The sequence below is a fragment of the Littorina saxatilis genome, linkage group LG3, assembly GCF_037325665.1.
Source record: "Littorina saxatilis isolate snail1 linkage group LG3, US_GU_Lsax_2.0, whole genome shotgun sequence".
NCBI lineage: Eukaryota > Metazoa > Mollusca > Gastropoda > Littorinimorpha > Littorinidae > Littorina > Littorina saxatilis.
The window spans coordinates 25,658,440-25,682,941 of record NC_090247.1 but is presented as its reverse complement, the minus strand read 5'-3'; the positions used below and the strand labels follow the sequence as shown (position 1 = coordinate 25,682,941).

General features: G+C 40.4%; 1 protein-coding gene and 1 long non-coding RNA gene across 2 annotated transcripts in view; one reads left to right on the top strand and one right to left on the bottom strand.

Annotated features, from left to right (window-relative positions):
* The window catches only part of LOC138961973 (uncharacterized), a 109,871-nt gene extending 106,101 nt beyond the window's left edge, over positions 1-3,770 (top strand). The window contains exon 2 of the long non-coding RNA XR_011454366.1: positions 3,541-3,770. This is a non-coding gene — a long non-coding RNA (uncharacterized lncRNA). The remainder of the gene's footprint in view (positions 1-3,540) is intronic.
* Positions 3,771-10,820: 7,050 nt separating this feature from the next.
* On the bottom strand, positions 10,821-23,274 carry LOC138961968 (tubulin polyglutamylase TTLL13-like). The gene is made up of 4 exons (XM_070333650.1): positions 22,764-23,274; positions 19,967-20,078; positions 14,083-14,938; positions 10,821-13,091 (listed from the first exon to the last, which is right to left on the bottom strand). Exons 2-4 carry the CDS (start codon positions 19,969-19,971, stop codon positions 11,517-11,519), a joined length of 2,436 nt encoding a protein of 811 aa, XP_070189751.1. The 5' UTR covers positions 19,972-20,078; positions 22,764-23,274; the 3' UTR covers positions 10,821-11,516.
* Between the last annotated feature and the right edge of the window lie 1,228 nt (positions 23,275-24,502).

Here is a 24,502-nt window from a genome sequence, read left to right as displayed (position 1 = left end):
GGGACATCGCTGTAAGATGTGTTCCGCTGTTTGGTCTTCTTGACCGCAGGCACAGGTTGGTGATGGCGCCAGCTTGAACTTTCGGTTCATGTGAGCATTGAGCCTGTTGTGGCCAGTACGCAGCCTGATGAGGTTGACTTGCTGCTCGATCTCTGGACATTGTGTGGTAGTCATCTCTGTTCGTCCTTGGCCTCATCAATGCCTTGATGATTGTCTTCTGCTCACTAAAGCTGACAGTGTTTTCAGGTTGATCTTCCACGGCTCCTTCTTTCGCCAGCTCATCTGCCCTTTCATTTCCTGGTATCCCACAGTGTGCTGGTATCCACTGGAGGACAACTCTTCTGGTTTGTCTGACCATCTGTAATGCTTTGGCCAGCTGTGGGAGTTTGTCGTTCTCTAGGGCCTGAAGGACTGAAAGGGCGTCCGAGAGGAAGACAACTTGGTAGCAAGGGTCTGCGGAGTCCTGAACCAAGGAGGCGGCCTGCATGAGAGCTTCTGCTTCTGCTTTATAGTTTGTGCAGTGTTTGCCAGTGGCAACGCTGGATGTAGCTGTATGTCCCCCAGGGAACTGGATCAGAATGCCAGCACCTCCATTGAGCACGGCTTTAGTTGCTGATCCATCGACAGGCTAGAAAAGCTAGTCAAGAAGGCTGGATCTGTTGTAGGCAGGAAGCAAGAGACCATTGAATCAGTTTGCCAGAGACGACTGACTGACCGACTGACCTCAATTTTGGCTGACGAGACACACCCACTGAAACCTGAATTTGACTCTCGACGCATTGACAGGAGTGGTAGACTGAGGGCTATGGTTGCTAGAACGTCACGTTTCCGCAATTCTTTTGTTCCCAGAGCTATCCATGCTTTCAACCAATCACATGTTAGAGGCCTCTATCATGTTTCTCTGTCATAATTATTACTGTACTCTGTTGCTGGGTTATCTGTAATGTATGTATTTTTAGTAACTGTATTACCGTAGCCCAAATGTGCGGTGTTCTAGTCGACATGTGGTGCTTTGTAAACCTTGTGTGTGCGTGGATGTGGAGGTGGACTCTTGGACGTCTTTTTGTTATTGGAATTATGGTTTTTGTTAATTTGTATTGCTGTTGCTGTTGTTGTGTGAGTGAGTTGTGAGTTGGCAGACTTGACTTGACGGATGACTGTTTGCGTTAGTGAGACTGTGTTTAGTATGCATTCTTATTCTTTTGATTGGAAATGAGTATTGTTACAACATAATTTCCATATGGATTAATAAATTTGAGTTGAGTTGAGTTGAGTTGAGTTGTATACATGGATCCACGCCTCTTTTGGGTACTGCTTGTCGATCAGGGCTAAGGTGAGTGGCCTGTCGAGCTGTGTCATTCTGATCTTCTCCTGAGGTAACATATGTGGAACACTGGTGCAGATCTGGATGCCTGGTTTCTCTGTTGCCTTGGGCTTAGAGAAATACGGCCTTATTTATTTTAAGACCTTAATAAAACTTGACAAGGCCTGATTTTTCTGCGCATGACTACTGCTCACCCTAACAGCAAAACACAATAACTTAATGACACATATGGACGACAACACACACACATATACACCCACATGCGCGCGCACACTCACGAACGCACATATGCGCGTGAGCGCAAAAAAAGATAATAAATTTAACAAGAGAAACCATTTTCAAACGATAAACATTATGACACTCATTGAAATCGGTTGTCGCACCTGGACTCTCCTGTACACCTGTACCTACCCTAACACATTTACAAACACACACACACGCACACACAGACACACATACACACGCACACACACACACAAACGTAGACACATGGACATACAGATACATAACTTGACATACCAACACACCAACACACACACACACACACACACACACACACACACACACACAAACTCTCACTCTCTTCCTCTTTCCCTCTCTTTCTACATCTTTTCTTCTTAAAGGCACAGTAAGCCTCCCGTAAACCATCACAGATACTGTCAGACTTTTACACACAGTACAAACACCCTTCCATTTGAACGCTCACCAAACGAGAACATCCTATGTGCCCTATGTAAAGAGCGAGCAATTTTCAAAGAATTTATTTTTGCGTGGTTTATCTTACCCCTGAGCCATCGTGAACCCGTGTGATCCAGTTTCCCTTTTTCACAATGCAGTCGTCAGTTTGTAATTTGAATGCGGCTCGCTGTGAGCTTATCTGCAATAGCACGTTATTATGTACCTCTGACTTTTCACGAAACAAACGAATGTGGTTCATAAGAACTCGAGCGATGGCTTTTGACTGCCTATAAACCGTCGTCTGCTACGAAAACCATACCTTGCGTGACCCTGCTTCCGGGCTTTTCTTTTTTCAAACTTTCAAAACTTCGAATTATACTGATCTTGTCTTGATGAAAAAATAATTCTTCTATGATTTAAGAATGTTTGTGTAACAAGCTGTCAATTTATTATTTAGATTTTAAAAGTTAGGTCTAGCGCCAAAACGCACAATCATTGCTCAACGGCTATCGTCAGTTGAAGGGAAGTAACTCATTTTTGACCTGAGTTCAGGTTGAGTCCGATTGAGATGGTCTCAATCCGAAAAATTAATTCTTTGAAAATTGCTCGCTCTTTACGTAGGGCACCTAGGATGTTCCCGTTCGGTGAGTGTTCAAATGGAAGGGTGTTTGTACTGTGTGTAAAAGCCTGACAGTATCTGTGATGGTTTACGGGAGGCGTACTGTGCCTTTAAGATGTCTGCGTACCTTGCAGAATTGTGTATCTGACTAATGATATCTTGTACACTTACTAATCATACATTTCATTGATTTACATGTATCAAGAAAAAAAAGTCCACAAGTGGTTTTTTGACTCACATGCGAAGCAAAAGTGAGTCTATGTGCTCACCCGAGTCGTCCGTCCGTCCGGAAAACTTTAACGTTGGATATTTCTTGGACACTATTCAGTTTATCAGTACCAAATTTGGCAAGATGGTGTATGATGACAAGGCCCCAAAAAACATACATAGCATCTTGACCTTGCTTCAAAGTCAAGGTCGCAGGGGCCATAAATGTTGCCTAAAAAACAGCTATTTTTCACATTTTTCCCATTTTCTCTGAAGTTTTTGAGATTGAATACCTCACCTATATATGATATATAGGGCAAAGTAAGCCCCATCTTTTGATACCAGTTTGGTTTACCTTGCTTCAAGGTCAAGGTCACAGGAGCTCTTCAAAGTTGGATTGTATACATATTTTGAAGTGACCTTGACCCTGAACTATGGAAGATAACTGTTTCAAACTTAAAAATTATGTGGGGCACATGTTATGCTTTCATCATGAGACACATTTGGTCACATATGATCAAGGTCAAGGTCACTTTGACCCTTTTGAAATGTGACCAAAATAAGGTAGTGAACCACTAAAAGTGGTAGAAAGAGCCAATAAGCACCATTGTACTTCCTATGTCTTGAATTAACAGCTTTATGTTGCAAGACCTTGGATGACCTTGACCTTGGGTCAAGGTCACATGTATTTTGGTAGGAAAAATGTGTAAAGCATGTGAGTCGTAGGGGCTTTGCCCTTCTTGTTTTTTAAAGAATTTCTCATAAAAAAATTACCATTCTGAAAGGAGAGCGCTGGCTATTGATTTTTGGTATGAATCCAAGTGGAGGCATATGATCTTATTCCATGGAAAAAAGCCTGTCCAGATCTGAGATGGTGAGCCAGAAGCACTGCCTTCAAGCAATCATAACACTGCTAATACTTGAAAAAAAGAACACACAAAACAAAGCAAAAAAGCTCTGACAACATTTATCACAAATTAATTAGAATCAAGAACTTGTTGCATTCCGTTGCTTGATCAGGCAGCAAAATCTATGAAACCTCAATTAATCAGTTTCAGCTCATATTTGCACAACACTAAATGCAAACATTCAGAACAACAATGCAGTTCAACATGGATAAAAAATCGAACAGTTGACTCACCTAATTAGCATTACAGATAAACTGACAAAAAGATTTTAAAAATATGCATTATACAGTATACATTTAAAAGTATCACGTCATAAAATTACCAACTGAATATTTCCTAGAACGACTTGTACAACCACAAAAGGTGAAAAATGTCACTTGCATAATTATGCATCAACAAAAGAAATGGTTAAAAACTTCAGCAGTTCAAATTTTGTTGTACCTCAAGATAAACATGAAAGATATCTTTATAAATATGATCTCTTAAAAAGGTTCTTTTGGCCAGCAAATAATGCACATGGAAGACATTGAAAGCCACATATTGCATAATTGCAACATCCAAACTGATAGCAAAAAGTTGCGAATCATTGCCTGTGTATTTAACAAAATGCTCTGTTTAGGAGAGAGATTATGCAATGAAAAAGTGATATTATATTTGCGCAACACGAAATACAAACATTTATCACAATACCTTTCAACATGGATAAAAAGAAATGTTCTCTCTCCTAAACACACAAACTTACACAAACTTGGTAGATTTTACATGTACTCAGAGATATATATGCTTTGATAAAAACTGTTTTCTGTTGAATTCAAAACAAAATGGAAAAAATATATATAAACAACTATTTAAGCAAGGAAAAAATAACAAGTTGCTGTGACGCGAAATTAATATATTTAGTCAATCTGTCAAACTCACAAAATGATATATAACTAACGCACTGCATTTCATAGACAGAGACAATGCTATGCCGATTACCACGAACCGGACTGAAAGCGCTGACATATTCACGTGGAAAACGTGATCACTTGAATTAAAATGCCATTATGGCGCAGTAGTGTAAAGCACATCAGAGAAAAGCTCGCTATTCTTTATTGTTTCTATTTTTATTAAGCTTCTAAGCTGAAATGCAATCAAATAGTCCGGGCTTTGTCAAAGATTGCTTGACCAACATTTCAATCAATTTAATAATAAAAATTAGGTCGTAACAGTGCCGACTCAACTCTCACTAAAAGCCGGATATTACGTCATCCAAGACATTTATCGAAAAAAGAAAAAACTAGTCTGGGATATCAACTGGAAGAATTTTTATGTAAAATTTCATGAATATCGGTCCAGTAGTTTCCTCGGAATCAATCTACACACACACATACACCACGACCCTCTTCTTGATTCCCAGTCTATGTTAAAACATTTGGTCAAACTTGACGAAAATGTAAAAAGAAAAAAGAAAAATATATTTGCACAACATTAAATGTAAACAGTTAGCACAACAAAATCTTTTAACACAGATAAGACATTTTTCTCTCCTAAACATTACATATAAACTATACTCAAATATTATGGCATTTGTTAGGCCAAACAAAAATATAGGTTGGTTTAGGTTAACATGACCAAAAAAATAGGGTCGGTAGGTCGGCTTTTTTTAAATGTTTATTTTTTATTTTTAGTCTCGGTATGGTTCGCAAAATGTGCCAGAGGTTGTTTTTTGGGATTTGGAAAAAACGTTTTAGGGTTGCCGGGAAAAAAAAAGGGTCGGTCGGGTTACCCTAAACCAACATATATTTTAGTTTGGCCTTATTGTAACCAAGCGTACAAAAAGCACTCGAGTTATCTTTGCCGGGAGGCAAAGCCAGTCAAACAGGAGTGAGTTTGGGCAAAATAAATATAGCCCCCATAAAAACTGCTATATGTGAATGTAAACGTCCGCAAGAGCATACCAGGAGATAACAGCAGCCACACCCTATCACAAACAGTTCCCCACATAAGTCATAACACCGGTGTGCTGCATGTTTACCAATAAACCAGGAACACAGAGCTACTACAATTAAGCAGGGAGACAACTCCGTCAATGCAGAGAAGCTGTTGTGAAAGGGAGACTACTGCTTCACCCTGTCACAATAATTCCAACTTTATTACAAATTTACCACTGCAATGATTTTGCATCTCATTGCTAGAGTGTGCAGGCAGAGAGAGATGACACACAGGTGAAAGGTAAAAGACACTATATGGGTGTTTTTCAAAAATGTACGAAAAACGTGTCTTTGATTTTTGAATTAATTCAGAAAAAAACATGTCCTATCTATCTTAGTATAATACATATTTTTTTTGTACAAAAATGAATAGACAACAACATGAACATTCATTAAAGTACATTCTTGACACTTGAAAGTTAGTTTTGCATGGTTTAAACATGTAGGGGTATCTAAAATTGCCTGTCTTTTTGAAGGCACTCAAAACTTCCACCACCTCTACAAAGAAGAAAAAAAATTGTAGACCATTAACAAAATATCCAAAAAATTGCTTACGGGAGCACATTTGGATTATTGCAACAGATTTTGATTGTAAGGTTGACCCAGACTCTGAATGTGGACTTAAACTCTCAAAAATGAGTGTCTCTCACTTTTTTGTCAGTGGTGTTACCAGAACAGTTAAACAGACCTAAACAATGAGTACTCCAGTTTTTTTAAACCAGTTTGAGCCTGTAGTTATCCCCCATCCTTCAGCAGCTTCCTGCAGCGGGAACAGCTAAGCGAGTTTGATCGCTTGTGTATGGTGGACCCGACAGGTGTAGAAAGGTAAGATGTTTTTTTTAACGAATCAGTTGTGTTACTGTGTGTCTCTAGCGATCTGAAGGAATTTACATTCTTCTGTTACTTTTTTATTGTTTCATGTAAGGATCAAAACTACTGGAACACATGTTTGTTCAGAACGCATGGCCTGGGGAGTGATCATTATTTTCTCAAATGAATTCTATCAGTCGTGTTACTTTCAGTCGTGTTACCTTGTGCCTGGTAACACTACTGACGAAGAGGTAACACGACTGATCTTAGATTCTTTCCTGGTTTTATTTTCATTCTTCTGCCTGCCACATACTTCTTTGCGTGTATAATTGTTGATTATACGTGTGTCCCTGTGGGGAGGCAGAGAGAGAGTGAAAGAGGAGGGGGTTGGGGTTGGTGTGTAGGGGTGTGCCAGAGAGAGAATGCAAGACTTTTTACGGGATCATTTCTTATAAAAAGACAACTCTGTTATGATTATCAAATATTACTGTTTTTCAGGTAATCTTATGTCATGGCTCTTTCTGCTGCGGAAATACCCAATGCACAAACGTATCCTGTTGTTGTGAGAGCAGATGGTGATTGTCTACCAGCATGTGGCAGTGTCTACGCTTTTGGCCATGATCAGCGACCAGCAGAACTCAGAGCCCGCATTGTCCATGAACACGCGTGTCATTCTGAATACTATTATAAATTTTATGTGGGCGCCCAGTCATATGGGCATACAAGGCAAAAAAGCTGCTGACAAGGCAGCAAAGGATGCTCCGGAGATGGCGGTTCCACCTCTTCCTGAGCAATTTGTTTTTTTCACCGACCTTCGTCGGAAGACCCTTTTTTACAGTTTAAAACTCTGGCAAGACCGTTGGTCCACCTGCAAGGAAAATAAACTGTATAAGATACACCCTGAGCTATCAAAGCCCTTTCCTTTGTTGGCTGCAAGTAGAAAAGACGAAAGTGTTCTGGCTAGGCTACACACTGGTCACACTTATATATAACGCATCTCCATCTGCTTAAAGAAGAAAAGGCACCATGGTGCCACGCCTGTGATAATAGTTTTTCTGTGAGACATTTTCTCACGGAGTGCGCTGATCTGTATGATCTACGAGTGAAGTATTTTGACACTTCTAGCTTGAAACATATTTTTAAGGTCAGCTCTGCAGCTCTCTTTGGATTTTTAAAGGAGTCCTTGACATGTAGGGTTTCGATATAGCTGTTATGTTACCTTCGGGTGACGTTCCTAATTTTGTTTAGTAACATTGGTTTATTTTAAATATTTGTAATGTTAAACTTGTGGGGTCCTGATTTGGCCGATATGGTCCGCTGGACCCAAAAAGCAACAACTAACTAACTAACTATTCTGAATACTACTTGAAAGAAGAAAACCTGAGGAAATGCTTCGAGACCAGCAAATAACGCAGAGGACACATCATCAAGAGCTTTGCAATGTATTCTGACGAATACCTTCCTGGAATGTCCCTGGACGAGAACACCGTAAAACGAATATAGGAAGCGGAAGTGATGAAGATAATAAAGCAAAAAACATTCATGGGTATATATATATATATATATGGACGTCTGCACGTGTTGACATGAACATGACGCACTGGATCCCAAACCACTTCACACCGGGTCTACCATATTCACCAACTGCTGACTGCACTCCTAATCAAGTTCCTGAGTAGTTGAATGTGCTAGAGTCCAGCTAGGTCACTGTACTGTTCGTGCCAGAACATTGGGGATTCCACTGCTGATCTGTTTTAGAACGTTTTATTGTTTGTCGAAACATCTAAAGGCAATTTGGTGTCCGTGGTGTTACCATGCCTGTAATGTTACTGTTTAAAAAAAACTGTGCAGCTTTAGTTGTTTTAAAGATAATCCTGTTTATGCTTTGTCTTCGCCGTTTGAGGAAAAGAATTGTATTTCTGTCAAACAGTAAGTAAACACTACTGATCGTTTTTGTACGTGTAACTTTTGTCGAAACGAGCCAAGGCAATTTGGTCTCAGTGCTGTTACCATCTGTCAGTAATTTTGCTGTTAGAATCAATAATGTTACAGTGCAAAATGTTTGCAGTACATTTCTGTAGTAATGCTGAAAATAAATCAGATTTTGTTCTTTCCTTGAATCATATAAAATTGCGATTTTGCTAGGCCTGTGCAAATTCACGACGCTATCATTACAGTTTATTTTGTGACAAGTTTGCATTTTTTTTGGGTCAAATTGTGGAGTTAGGCTTAAAAGGTGGAAATAAAGTAAAAATGTCTTACTATAAGCAAGTTTGTTTGTTCCATTTAATTAACTTTACGTTTAAAGTTAAAATCAGTTCATCAATCAAAGTTAGCTAAGGATGGTCAGTTGTGTTATGAGACGTCAGTCATGTTACTCAGTCGTGTTACTCACATGTCATTGGTGTTACTGAGGCTTCTGAATGCAGAATTTCCAGGAAGATATCATTCTTTTCAGTCTGTTTATCTTTTGCTCAATGCTCTCATAATACTTGATTTGAGAAAAATACAATTGCAAGAAATGTACAAGTTTCAAGCTGCTGGCAATGTTTGACAATTTTCAAAAATGATTTTTATTCATTTGAGTGACAATTTCTTTAATTTTTATCGCTTTCTTTCACTTTAAGGTATATATTTTTCTTCAGAAAGTGAAAAGTGTATTGTTTTTGTCATACTGGAGGCAAACTAGTCATCTGTCAACATTTCTTTCAATCTAAAAAAAAGTAAAGAAAGAGTAACACGACTGACCACTGCAACAAAATATTTTTTGTTTATTTATTTTTTTTGGCAAAACCATTCTTTATTAAGAGTACATATCTTATGTTAACATGGCACTGGGTGTGCTGAATAATGTCAACGCATTTGTTAAGAGTTTGGAATAAATTCACTTTTAACCATTCACTAGTCTCATTTTTCGTTCTTTTTTGAAAAACACCCATATAACAGATTTGTCTATGCCTGCCATGCAGTGCTCACAGTGCATCCCTGACTCAGACAAGGGACATCACTACATTGCACCTACTACCACCGACACCACCTTGCAAAAAGAGCTAAGGGATGCAACTCTAGCAAAATCGCTCATTGAAAACTCTCAATGAAAGACTGACGCACCAAACAAATCATCACTAAAACTACCTGGCAGTACACAATCAGTGGACCCCCTCTTATAAGACTCCCACATTTAACACTTCCTCCTTTTTCATACCTTGATTTGGGCGGGGATGTAGCTCAGTCGGTAGCGCGCTGGATTTGTATCCAGTTGGCCGCTGTCAGCGTGAGTTCGTCCCCACGTTCGGCGAGAGATTTATTTCTCAGAGTCAACTTTGTGTGCAGACTCTCCTCGGTGTCCGAACGCCCCCGTGTGTACACGCAAGCACAAGACCAAGTTCGCACGAAAAAAATCCTGTAATCCATGTCAGAGTTCGGTGGGTTATAGAAACACGAAAATACCCAGCATGCTTCCTCCAAAAACGGCGTATGGCTGCCTAAATGGCGGGGTAAAAAACGGTCATACACGTAAAATTCCACTCGTGCAAAAAACACGAGTGTACGTGGGAGTTTCAGCCCACGAACGCAGAAGAAGAAGAAAAATACCTTGATTTTTCAGATTTCCTGTTCACATTTTGACCTCTGTAAATTCAATTTCATTTTAAGACTCCCTCCTTTTCTCAGATTTTTGGAGGTCTTAAAATAGGGGTTCCACTGTACTGATGAAAGACATTTGGCCTTAAATAAAATTCATTTTGGCACCACGCAATATATTTTCAGCTTGAAATACTGACTGGTCTAGCTAATTTCTGCCACCATAATGATGTTCTCATCGCCTCAGAAGTACATGTATACATGCAATCATGTATGTTTAATAACAGGTCACTGGAACAAAACATTTAAGGAAAATGTCTTCTGAAAGGTTAAGGAAAGCATGATCTGTACCCTTAAGGTAGGATAGGAGAGGGGGGGGGGGGGGGGCAGGGAACGGGCAATGGGGAATGCACAACCAGTGCAATTTAATGGCAATTAAGAGTGCAACCAGGTAACCCCACAAAAAAACAGACACGTTCTCTATCTCCCTCCTTCTCTCTCAAAATGTGTTAATTGCAAGACATTTTGTTGTTGCTATCATACTCCAAACTACATTGTAAAACACAAATCGACATGCAATTATTTTTATAGCTCGCGTACAAAACGAAATAAATAGTAAATACTCTTACACTCCTGCATACAGCAGATATTCGGCTCAACTGTGGTGGGGACAATATAAGATGTAATTGGTATAATGATACATACGAGTACGGTATACATCTTTCTTTCTTTATTTGGTGTTTAACGTCGTTTTCAACCACGAAGGTTATATCGCGACGGGGGAAGGGGGGAGATGTGATAGAGCCACTTGTCAATTGTTTCTTGTTCACAAAAGCACTAATCAAAAATTTGCTCCAGGGGCTTGCAACGTAGTACAATATATTACCTCACTGGGAGAATGCAAGTTTCCAGTACAAAGGACTTAACATTTCTTACATACTGCTTGACTAAAATCTTCACAAACATTGACTATATTCTATACAAGAAACACTTACCAAGGGTAAAAGGAGAAACAGAATCCGTTAGTCGCCTCTTACGACATGCTGGGGAGCATCGGGTAAATTCTTCCCCCTAACCCGGGGGGGGGGGGGGGGGGGGGTACGGTATACATGAAAAATGCAACACCTCCAAAAACTGAAGCATCAAAACATCATTTTTTTAAAAACTTTTCCTCATGTCACAAAGACAAATTGTAAAGTAGTGCAGTTAGGAATACAACAACCGGTAATTGCTTTGAGTAGAACATACATTTCTGACTTAATACAAGAGTTCAATTGCAAACACAAGAAATCAATTGCAAATACAAGAGTTCAATTGCAAACACAAGAGTTCAATTGTAAATACAAAGAGTTCAATTGCAAACACAAGAGTTCCATTGCAAACAAGAGTTCAAGTGCAGTCAAGCTGTTTTAAAATCAGGAATCTCTTTTGAGAGGCCTCAAAGGTTGCCACAGGCCCTCACTCTCAGCCCCGTAACATTGACCCGCACTAGATTTCGAACTGCTGACAGCATTCAGTGCATCTTTCAACAAACGCAGACTTTCACGAATAACCGTCTTGGCGTCCATATTACCAGTCTGCGACACTTTGTGCGTTACTTCATTGAATGGAAAAACAAGATGGAAGTCACCAACTTTCTTCGACAGGCTGGCAAACCCTCCGTGTTGAGCGCTCCGATTGTGCTGAAACCTTTGATGGCGAGGGTGTGGCTGCATGAATCTAGACGAGCTGACACCCTGCGACAGCGAAGACTGATTCCTCTGAGGCATCGAGCGTCTGGAGCCCGCCATAGCACTGGACTTAACAGACGCTATCGAAACCGACGCAAAGGAGCGATGTGTCATGGGATAGGCAGAGTCCTCCATCAGTTGAGGTTGGTGCGGGTTGCTGATGTGGTCATTAGTGATGGTGTGTAGTGACTTCATGCTTAAGGACTTGCTGCGCGACTGGCCAAGATTTTCATTGTGCAGCCTACCCCTCTCAGGCAGGTCATGGTTTTCAGAGACACTGTTGGTCACGCTCCTTGGAGTCAGAATACTGTTCCTGGACCTTTTGCTGCGCTTGCTGGAAGCACTGTTCTGCAAAGACGGGAGATGAAGTGGCATCTCTTCTCTGCCCACACTGTCCACTCTGTGAATCCCAGAACCGTGTCTACTGCGAGACATGACTTCTGGCAGACAACTAAACGTGCTACTCACAGATTTGGAAGCACGTGCCAGTCCTCTGTCCCTGGAAAGTTTCAGGTCTTCTGAGTTTTCAGAGTTACTGGCAATACCACTGTCTGTGGAGAGCTTAGAGACCTTGCTGTCTGATGATGTTCCAGAGTTGTGGCTGTCTGCAGAAACAGAAGCTTTGCTGTGTACTTTGCCAAGAGGAGGAGGGGAACGGGACGCTGAATTCACCAACGCCTCTCTGTCCATTAACGCCTGATCCATGACATTGTCTAGCATCTCCTCTACATAGTTTCTGTCGGCGCCTTGAACCGCTGATGTACGCTCAACGCTGACGCCTCTCTTGTTTACCAAAATTCCTCCTGTCTCCTCCGCATCACACTGCCCCTCTACCTTCACTGAAACATCGTCCTGCAAAACGCTTTGTTGCCCCATCAGCGGAAGGCCGTAATTGTCGCTATCACCAGCCTGCGCTGCATCATCAGCCCTCGCACTGTGCCTTGCCTGTCTGCTCGATTTCCTACCCGGCTTCTCATGAGCACCTTTCCGTGATAACGACCCCCTGCGCTGGCCGACGACATGACCGGAGAATGTTCTGTAGAAATGTAGGAAGTCATCTCCGCCCCTCTCCGCGTCCTTGCCCTTGAAGTGGAGAAGGTCAAGAAGGTCGTGCAGTACGGGCTTCTTGGCGATGACATCAGCCTGGCAGTCGGAGCCGAGAGACGGACTGAAGTTGACCTCCAGCAGCCAAGGTTTGAGGTTCTCGTCGATGAGGACGTCAAAGCCGTACAACTCAAAGCAGTTGTCTACCTTCTGTACCTACAACAGACACAGATTAGGGAACACAGTGAATTCATGCTTGAAACGAATGCTTAAAATCAATGAATGCACTGTAACTGGTGACTGTCATTAAAAACACAGACGTTGACTTTACTGTCATTATCCATATTATTTACTGTAGAACTGTACGCGCCATCTAAGCTGACCAAACATCTAATAACCTCCACTGGGTCATGCTTTGGGCAACACAGTCCAGATGATGTGGGGATAATACGACCTATACTTCAACGTTAAAAACAGAAAGAAATCTTTTCCTGCCGCTCTGTAGGTCATTCACAACCCATGCCATGAACAGGGAACAACATTTTTTCATGAATTCCTCATGGGTCACACAACCCACATCATCAAGACTGCGTAGTTAAAATTACGTAATTTATTTGTTTGTAGAAAAAGCCAGCAGAGTTTGGTAATCACATTCAAAAGGAAAACGAAAAGTGTTCACTTCAGAGTTACAGTCAATTTTGTGGGGCTCTGGGTCTGTTTTAAATGTCTTGGTTTTTTTTCTTCTTCTTCGTTCATTGGCTGAAACTCCCACATGCACCCATGTTTTTAGTACGAGTGGGTTTTCAGGTGCATGACTGTCTTTACACCACCATTTAGACAGCAATACGTTGCTTTCGGGAGAAACATGCTGGGTATTTTTGTGTTTCTATATTTAACTCACCGAACTCTGACATGGATTACAGGATCTTTTGGTGCGCATGCGCTTGGTCTTGTGCTTGCGTGTACACACCAAGGGGGATAATTGAGGCACAAACAGGTCTGCACATATGTTGACCTGGGAGATTGGAAAAATCTCCACCAGACGAGGCCAGCTAGGATTCGAACACGCAGCCTTCCACATGGGAAGCTGGCGTCTTATCCACTAGGCCATATTGTGCCCGTCTTGTTTGTTCGATTCTTGGTTTTGGAATTTTTCTTTGCACAGCTAACATAATTTCTGTTTTAGTCTGAACTATCAAACCCTTACCTGTGGTACCTGGATGAGAAGAGTAAGGATGACGATGTTAACTATGCGTCGCCACAGCATACGATCGTTGATGTTGTTACTCAGGAAATAACGACGCAGCTGAGTCAAGGTCCATTTGCACCCAGGCCCAACCTTGTCCTTGTCTTCTGTGTACCCAGGGGAGTGCTTGTTAATGGAGGTGTTTGTCAGATGAGCAAAGATGTTGTTTGTGCTATTCAGGTCAAACTTAGCTGTGCTGAATCTAGCAATGCCTTCTTCATGAATGTAAATCCTCAGAGGCTGGAAGCTGATCACCGCCACATAGATTCTCAGGTCGAACTTGTATCCACCAATCAGCATGGGGTTTTCGATGTAGTGCTGAACTACTGCATTGCAGTCATATATCAGCTCTGACAAGTCACGAAAAATAAAAATACCTCGTCCGCGTGAAAGGTCAGCTGGTTTGCATATCCACAGAGGCATCCTTCCATCAATCCTATTCTCTTTCTGCCGAAGAGTGCCATACACCTTGACATACTTTGTGTAGTCATTGGGTAGGTTGAAAGACATGGGGCTGAAGTTGAAGATGCTCGCTCCGTGAACACATCGCATGCGTTTCAGGTTGCGGGCAAGGCAGTCCTTCTTTGTGATGAGGGTGGATTTGGGATAGTGGTTCAGGCGTTGCCACGGGTAGATCCCATCATAGTCGGATGTTCTGAATCGCGAGGTTCGCCACCATAGGTTCCAATCGTATTCATATTGCCCGTCCTCGTCGAACTCCAGCCAGCCTCGCTCCAGAAACACCTGCCGTAGCAGGTCTGGGCCTGTGCCATTCTCGTTGAGGCGAAAGACGAAAGGGGGTTGCTCGGGCAACACGCTGTGGAAACAATAAAAATAATCTTTTAACAAAGAAACGTTTTTTAAAAAAATTTTTAATCACGTTTTAAATTATACAACACAGAATACAGATATCAGCAGGTCTTGTATATGTAGCTTACCAACCATCAACATCAAAAAGAGCAAAGCAACATTTAGTTGACATGAAATATCAGTATAGCTCAATCCCTGAAATAAATAAATATCATGCAAAGAAAACAAAATCTTCAAGGAAACATATCATATTAAAAATTATTTAGAATTGTATTCGCACAAGTGAGACTGGGGTGTGTGTGTGGGTGGGCAGAGAGAGAGAGAAAGTGAGAATAAGTGTGTGTATGTATGTGTGTGTGAGTCAGACAGACAGACAGAAAGAGACAGAGGGTTGGGGGGGGGGGAGAGACAGAGTGCGTGAGAGAGAGTGATCGAGAGAGCAAGTGTCACAGGATGGAGAGAGAGAGAGAGCGAGAGAAAGAGAGAGAGAGAGAGAGAGACTGAGAGAGAGAGAGAGACAGAGAGAGAGAGAGAGAGGACAAGACAAGACAAGACAAAACAAAATCTTTATTGTCGAGGGTAATAGATAAGCAAGAATATTGCTTTTTTACATCCAGCCCTCGCCCTAATATAGGGTCAACAAGAACAGAAAACAATATAATCAAAGAACTATCACATCAAACTTAATACATTATAACTGTATACAGATACAAATTTAAAAATAAATTGTCATGCTGCATTTTAAGTACAATTTCCAATGATAAAAAGTGTCAATTTTTAACATAACTTAATTTAGATCTGCATATTATTATAATTTTGTTTAACATGCACATACATTTTAAATGAATTGATGAACCATTCAGCACATGTTTAGTTGCATTATGTGCGACATATGTATAATTTTTTTTAAGCTGTCTGTGTTTGTTTTATGCTTAAGAAAAATAGGCAGTGAGTTCCATAGGACCGCACCTGAATAAAGAAGACTTGATTTGAAAAGGTCAATACGTGGAGTCGGACTTATGATTTTTAGTCTGTTATAGTTCAAAATAAAATTATCACGTAATGTCTCCGGTGCATATCCTGACATCACTTTATGCATTATAACACCTTTATTATACATTAATCTTTTTTGAAATGGTTTTTGAAGTTTGTTTGTTTGCTTAACGCCCAGCCGACCACGAAGGGCCATATCAGGGCGGTGCTGCTTTGACATATATAACGTGCGCCACACACAAGACAGAAGTCGCAGCACGTACAGGCTTCATGTCTCACCCAGTCACATTATTCTGACACCGGACCAACCAGTCCTAGCACTAACCCCATAATGCCAGACGCCAGGCGGAGCAGCCACTAGATTGCCAATTTTAAAGTCTTAGGTATGACCCGGCCGGGGTTCGAACCCACGACCTCCCGATCACGGGGCGGACGCCTTACCACTAGGCCAACCGTGCCGGTCTTTTAAAATGGTAATACTTGCAAATTTTTATAATCAGATTCTGAAGGAGTGTGATTTTTTAGCATAATAAGCTTAACTGCTCTTCTGTGAAGACTGGCTAAAGGTTTCAAAACATTAGCACTTGCACAATCCCATACAGTGGATGCATAATCAATATTTGACAAGATGTGATTGTAAAAAAAATCTTTCGCGAGTGGAGATTCAAGAGATGTTTTATTTTTGATAACTGATATATTGACAGTTATTATGTATGCAAAGTGGTAAATCATTGACATAAATGGAGAACAATAGGCCTAAAACAGATCCCTGTGGGACCCCATATTTCAAAGTACTTTCATTTGAATATGATGCATTAGTAAATGTAATTTGTTTTCTATTTAAAAGAAAAGATTTAAGAATATTAATGGTGGTGCATTGCATGCCATATATTGACAATTTCCTGATGAGAAGAGAATGATCAATAACATTGAACGCCTTTGCAAAATCCACAAACAGTGCTGCAGACAATTTGTTGGAATTTATGTTGGTTAGCTATTGATCAATTAGATTTATAAGAGCTGTATGACATGAGTGCTTTTTGCAAAAATCATATTGTTTTGGATGGAATAAATTGTTTTTATCAAAATGTGCTGGGGCATGTTTATATATGTTTTTCCAAGGGTTTTGAAAGTGGTGACAGGATTGAAATAGGCCTGTAATTAGAGGGATCAGAAGGATCACCTGATTTAAACAGAGGGATTACCTTAGCTTGCTTAAATGCTGTTTGAAAGAAAGAGAGAGAGAGAGAGAGAGAGTGAGAGAGAGAGAGAGACAGACAGAGAGAGAGAGAGACAGAGACAGAGACAGAGAGAGAGAGAGAGAGAGAGAGAGAGAGAGAGAGAGAGAGAGAGAGAGAGATTTTTTCCATGTGACACTTCTGCTTCAAACTTCAATTCATTGATTACTACTTAAAGCTATTTATGTTGGATCTGACAAAATAACTGACCAATAACTGAGGTTATATAAGTACATTTACTTAAGCTAACCAGTTGTTCCTTTGTTCCCAAATAATTTAAAAGCGTCTGTTTATAAAGTGTAGTAACTTCCACAAACTTGTTACAAGAAACCACTGAAAGAAACTCAGTAAATCCTTATCTTCAACTGTGTACATGCTGTATACAAAGCAATATAAGTATATATTCAAAACACCCCTTTACAGGAATACAAGTCACGGAACTGTTTTCTTTGTGAGGGAAATACAAGTCAATGGAAAGAGGGACACAAGTCATTCAGGTATCTTTAGGAGGGAAATATTGAGGCCATGCACTCAATTGTACAATCTTTAGAAAGGTCAACTTTCCAACAATTCTGCTTTCTTAAGAATTCGATCCTGACGGCCCAGGAGAAAGTAAAAGCTAAAAGTATAAACCTGTCTTGATACTAACAGTCTAGGAATAAAAATGAAACCATTTATACTACCCACACTATGAGTACACGTACATGGATCCAGTCTCAAACACACACATACATAGACACCCACTCGCACCCCCCCCCCCCCTTCTCCCAAACTCTAAATGTCCACATGTTGTAGACTGAAAATAAGTGACGATACTTAAATTTAAGTAACATGTACCTCAAATGTTAGAATCTTTCAAGCTTGCTTAGAGCCATAATATATGTTCCTTGAGGAAGTGATAAAAGGAGCATCATCTGTTAAATGAGGTAGTACAAATCAACTTGCATTGAATACTAGCCTTTGGACACAAATCTATTAAGCGCTCTCATGTAGAGGCAGTATAAACTTGAAAAAAATAGAAACTTAAAATGTGTTTTTCTTTTATTCCTTTTATTCAAACTATCAAATTTTTTTTAAACATCTTTTTTGAAAGTACAAATCTGTTTAGCTCTTTTCATTTAAAGGGGTAGCAATTTATAAATTCTGCTTTCCAAGGCAACCCGAGGTATTAATTGGCAGCCTAAGCAGTCCTCTTATGAAAATAAATTCTGGAAGTATACAAACCTGTCAGTAGAGTTTGGGTTAAGAAAACTTCCATTAAGATTGTCAAAAGCACCACTTGACAAGACACTCCCATAAGCAAATGGGTAGAAGTGCGCGTACACACACACACTCTCAATCTCTCACTGACACACCCAGTCTCTGACTCTCTCAAACACATAAATGCTTCTAAGATTTTGTAACAGATAAGAATAGTGGAACCCTCATGGCACCAAATACTTCACCCTTAATTTAAGTCCACCCTCCCTGCTTTTAAGATGCTGCTCTCTCCAATTTCCTGTTCACACACACACACACACACACACACACACACACACACACACACAGTGGCACACACACACACACACACACACACACACACAGATGCTTCTGAGATGTTGTAACAGATAAGTAAGAACCATGTTCAAGGCACCACCTCCCCCACACCTGATTAAAGACCCCCCCCCCCCCTTCTCCCTCCTGCTAAGATGCTGCTTTCTGATGTAATGTTAACTAAATTTGTACATTTACTCCCATTTAAAGATTCCTTTTCATTTCCGAACTGACTTTTTCAGATTTCTGACACTGGAATATCTTTTTAAGGCCTTGAAAACTCTGAAAAATGTGAGTCTCAGAAAGGAGAGAGTCTTAAAATGGAATCAAATCAAGACGTTCTGAGAAGAAAATCTGTAAAACCTTGGTCTTTAAGGGGGGGGGGGGGGGGGTGTTGGAGTCTTTAATTGAGAGGGTCTTAAAAGGGGGTTTCACTGTACCCTGCATGGCTTACAATAAGTGCACAAGTCAATGAACTGGAATCAGTTTACGAATACATGCTTTCTCTACCATAGAAAAGAAGCCTTTAATTAAATAGCAAAACTGAGGCCACCCATGAGCACCTTATGCCAACAAAGGCAACAACAAAAAAGTTGTATGTTTCTGGTCACCCGACCCTACCTATTTTTTTCCCGCCGACCCTTGACTTCTTCATTGCATTTGTAAAAAAAAAGCGTCAAAACGAAAGTAACAGACGGCAGACGACACAAGGGGGATAACCCCGCATCCCTTTTGTCTCATTTGTTTTGTAATGTGTTGTCTTTCTCTTTGTATAGTAAGTCCAGTCTCTTTGCGTCACTGTATAGTTATTTTCTACCCTGACCAACAACAACAAAAAAACACAAAAAAACAACAACAATTAAAATCCTAACCTACCTACCTTATTTTTTTTTAGCCATGTTACCAGAAACATACAACTTTTTTGTGTGGCCTAAGCACTGTAAGCTTTGCCTTGTACGCGCACAAACAATCTCACTCTCAATGTCACATTTGTGCAAAGACCATGCGTAAATGACCACAACCTACTCTTTCTGACAACTGTTTTCTCAGGAAGGTATATTAGGCCCAAACACCCAGAAAAGCCATCAGCGATTTGGCTAAGACCAGAAATTATCTCAGACTAAATTGTTTTCTTTATTATACACTTGCTATTATTCACTATACACTATTAGTATTATACACAAAGAAAGTTCTTTGTACCTAAAAACAGGTTGACATACACAATCTGCAATCATGCACTAAAAGCAACAAACACGTACAATCCAACACACCTCATTTTGGTTCATCCATTTAACACAGCAGTTTTTCCCAGCACATCTCATTTATGATCAGTCACCAACAAGTCAGATCTCATAGGGTATCCATCGGGTCATCCTCTGCAACCTGGAAACAGGAAAGTTATTTTTGTTAACTCATTGTCTCCCAGGTACGGATATATATATATCCGTACCCACTCATATGGCTCTATCTGACCAGATACGGATATATCCGATCAGACTGTTAGCTTCAGTCGCTTCCTGTAACGTCGATCTAACGCCTGCATTCCAGCGTGTTGATACACAGTTACTACACAGTTCCTACAATTCTGGGTGACCAGCTGCAGCACACTGGTCTCGGCTAAAAAAAACTTGGTCAACATAGCTGGGGAAGAAAGTGTTAATGCAGTGCCCAAGTGTAACATTTTAAGCGATTCTTAAAGGTACAGTAAGCCTCCCGTAAACCATCACAGATACTGTCAGGCTTTTACACACAGTACAAACACCCTTTCATTTAAACACTCACCACTTGAGAACATCGTAGGTGCCCTCCGTAAAGAGCAAGCAATTTTTAAAGAATTTATTTTTGCGTGGTTTATCTTACCCCTGAGCCATCGTGAACCCGTGTGATCCAGTTTCCCTTTTTCACAATGCAGTCGTCAGTTAGTAATTTGAATGCGACTCGCTGTGAGCTTATCTGCAATAGCACGTTAGTTCGTTTGTTCGTTCATGGGCTGAAACTCCCACGGCTTTTACGTGTATGACCGTTTTTACCCCGCCATTTAGGCAGCCATACGCCGCTTTCGGAGGAAGCATGCTGGGTATTTTCGTGTTTCTATAACCCACCGAACTCTGACATGGATTACAGGATCTTTTTCGTGCGCACTTGGTCTTGTGCTTGGGTGTACACACGGGGGTGTTCGGACACCGAGGAGAGTCTGCACACAAAGTTGACTCTGAGAAATAAATCTCTCGCCGAACGTGGGGACGAACTCACGCTGACAGCGGCCAACTGGATACAAATCCAGCGCGCTACCGACTGAGCTACATCCCCGCCCGTATAGCACGTTATTATGTACCTCTGACTATGCACGAAACAAACGGCTGTGGTTCACAAGAACTCTCGCGATGGCTTTTGACTGTTCAGAGGAACTGGCGATAGACATAAACCGTCGTCTGCTACGAGAACCACGACCTTGCGTGACCCTGCTTCCAGGCGGTTTTTTTCTTCAAACTTTCAAAACTTCGAATTGTACTGATCTTGTCTTGATGAAAAAAGAATTCTTTTATGAATTAAGAATGTTTGTGTAACAAGCTGTCAATTCATTATTTAGATTTTAAAAGTTAGGTCTAGCGCCAGAACGCACCACGGTCTCCGACACAATCCGCAAAATTAATTCTTTGAAAATTGCTCGCTCTTTACGTAGGGCACCTAGGATGTTCCCGTTTGGTGAGCGTTCAAATGGAAGGGTGTTTGTACTGTGTGTAAAAGCCTGACAGTATCTGTGATGGTTTACGGGAGGCGCACTGTGCCTTTAAGCGTAATAATTTTAAATGTGTATTGTTGCTGTAATGAAGATTATTATATTGAAGATTAATTGTAAGGCGCTCAGAACTATTTTAGGATTTGCACCATATAAATACCCTTATTATTATTATTATTATTATAATAATCAAGGTACCGCCGACAAAAGGCTGCAAATAATTGTCTGGGTTGATCGACCATACCTGATAAATCATAAAGCCTTTGAAAACCTCTTGAATTTGACAGAGATTCTTCCAGTTAACATGAACATCTTTCTGGAACAGACACACAGGCCTGCTGAAGCTGAAATTTGTCATGAACAGCCGTTGGTTTTTAATTGCATTAAAATGCTTGAATCATCATGCAAACCAGGCTAAGAAGGAAGCTACGTTATTTTGTTTTGGACATAGCTGCTTTGCTGAAAATGTTTGTTTATAATCAGTAGGAAAAAACCACATTGACAGGCAGAAAATACTATGTGTGCCAGTGTTCATTCACATAACATTAAATGGTAATGACTAGTACTGATTAGAATTAAAATATTATTACCCCCCCAAAAAATGTCAGTGGGTCAAATTTACATGTTTATGTCTCAGCTGATTTAAAAAAAATTGTTTTCAAAAAGGAATTTATAAAACACTGCATTTTCAACTTCATTTGACTGGCTACCATATAATGGAGAAACCAGCTTTTGTAGCAGGTATCACTCAGCAGGTTTTTTTAACCTTACTATAACAGCTAATGCAAGTACTAATTCACTGACCAGTAAACAAAAAACCACAAGCTTCATGCAATGTCATGGTTCTTTGAACCATTAAAGTCTCAAAGCAAATTTCATCTCCACACATAAATTTAATTGTAAGAGTAAGTAAAAACAGAGGCAACACATTGTCAGCAGCATGGTATCACATTTCCTGTGGACCTAATTCTTCTTTTTGTTTTCCTTATGGGAACTGCAAATGTCATTGTTTAAGCAGGTGCACCCAGTGCATATATATGAACAACTTTACATACTCGTGAGTTTACAAGCCTGGGAAAAAATCCTTGCTTTAGTTATTCACGGCACTTTTGCAATGTCAAAATTTTAGTCACATTTGAAGTTCAAACACTACGTACATTCGTCCACCTTCTTGTATTAGGAACAGTGAACATGAAAACACTTGTGACTATATCCATTCGTGCACTACCACAAGGCAATACTAAGAGCAGAATGCTAACTGGTGTTGCTTACAAAACGGCAAAACCTATGATCGGTTTAATCGCCTGGGGATTAAAAAAGATACCAACCATGCCAGGCGAGATCCGTTTTGTAAAGGTCTTTTCACTGCACTGGCTGCTCACAAAGCACTTAACGACAGCAAAACACCGCACTGTCAATGCATTGTGTAGCCTGCAATCAAAAGGCTGACACAGCCGGCGAGCGAGCACTGGCTTATGTCGGTGTTCGCACCCACCACACACACACACTGATTGTTGAGTATGAAAAGGATTAGGTGAGAGCCGTCTTGTATTAAAAAGTCGCTCACAATCACCTGTTCGCTTTTTTAAAGCCTCGGATCGTGTCATAATTCTTTGGAGCTCAGGGCAAACAAATCGCATTTGATCTACTCCGGCTGTTCCATGTCGACTCAAACATTACAAAATCGCCGCCAGGACCCCTGTATCAATACTTAAACCCTTAAACCTATCGAATGACCCTTCGAGGCCAACAAACCGCTAATCTCTTGGCCAGTAGAACGGTGCTTTCACTTGTTGACATCACGTGATCTCGCACAGAGTTAGCGACATCCAATGAAATGAGTTCTTGCTGCCACTCGTGGAGCACATGCTTCCGGTTTTGTATTTCGGAGTGGCTCGGGAACCGACAAGTCGGATACGAAGATCCCAGGCTCGGGAACCGACAGTCACCAATTGATAGTGATCTTCTTAGTGATAGGTAGCCAACATCAGCATGGTGATGAATCTGATCATGCAAATGAAGCAAATTCGTTGTGGAATTCCGACAATTTTACACCATAATTCGATTAATTCAAAACGTGCACAGAGTGGATACAAACCATGAACTTGAGGAAAGATATGGGATCCAAAGTTCGACCACCAGCTACTGCCAGGATTTGGAAGGGGGAGGGTTTTTACTGTTTACTTTTCAACCACACCTCTTAAGTATGCCCCCCCCCCCCCCCCAAAAAAAAAAAAAATAAAAAAAAAATAAATAAAATGGGCGAAAAGACAAAAACAACAACACATGTTTTAAAAATGTATTTTCACTCACCAGCACACATCAAATGTTGTCTTTGGAGGCTTCTTTAGAAAAACATTTCGAGCAGAAAAGCAATACAAAAAACACAAAAGAACAAAACTGTACAGTTCTTCTCATCTTAAAACAAAAGATGTTCACCAATAATAATTTATAATGGAGATAATGGTAAGACTCGATTCAAGCTGTCACGTAACGCAGTGTTCGCACAGCATTGGTCTTCACTGAAACAAACATTTTAAAGACCCTCCCTATGAAAATAAAAATAGCACCGAACAACATTAGCTGCCACTTGTGTGGTTTTTGTTGTTAATATAAAATGTTCAATTACTAGTGTTTTACTAAGGAGGTTTTTTATTCACACACTTTGAAAAGAGATAAATTTCAGCCACATAACATATTTTAAAAACGTGTACAAACCCACGTCAATGTTTACACACTTTTAAAGACCTAAAAGAAAGATGGAGGGGGTGGGGTGTAAAATTTTACAAGTTTTAACAACTTTTAAAGATTGTGCGAACCCTGTTGCATGGCTGGACCACTGAGCTTCTGTCCTATTTCTTTAAACAGAGATAATCTTTGTGCGTTCAATTATACTCTTTGCGTGTTCACTTATACTCTATGTGCGTTCATCTTATACTATTTGTGGGTTCATCTAACACTTTTTTGTGCATTCACTTATACTCTTTGTGCGTTCATTTATACTTTTTGTGTGTTTATCCCAGCGAAGCTGGAGGTATCCCACGAACGCTATACTGTAATCGACTTG

Excerpts from the sequence above, each read along its gene's own strand:
- LOC138961968 (XM_070333650.1), bottom strand. Across the intron at positions 13,092-14,082 it reads TTCTCATCCAGGTACCACAG|GTACAGAAGGTAGACAACTG; the intron begins GTAAGGGTTTGA and ends TGTCTGTTGTAG.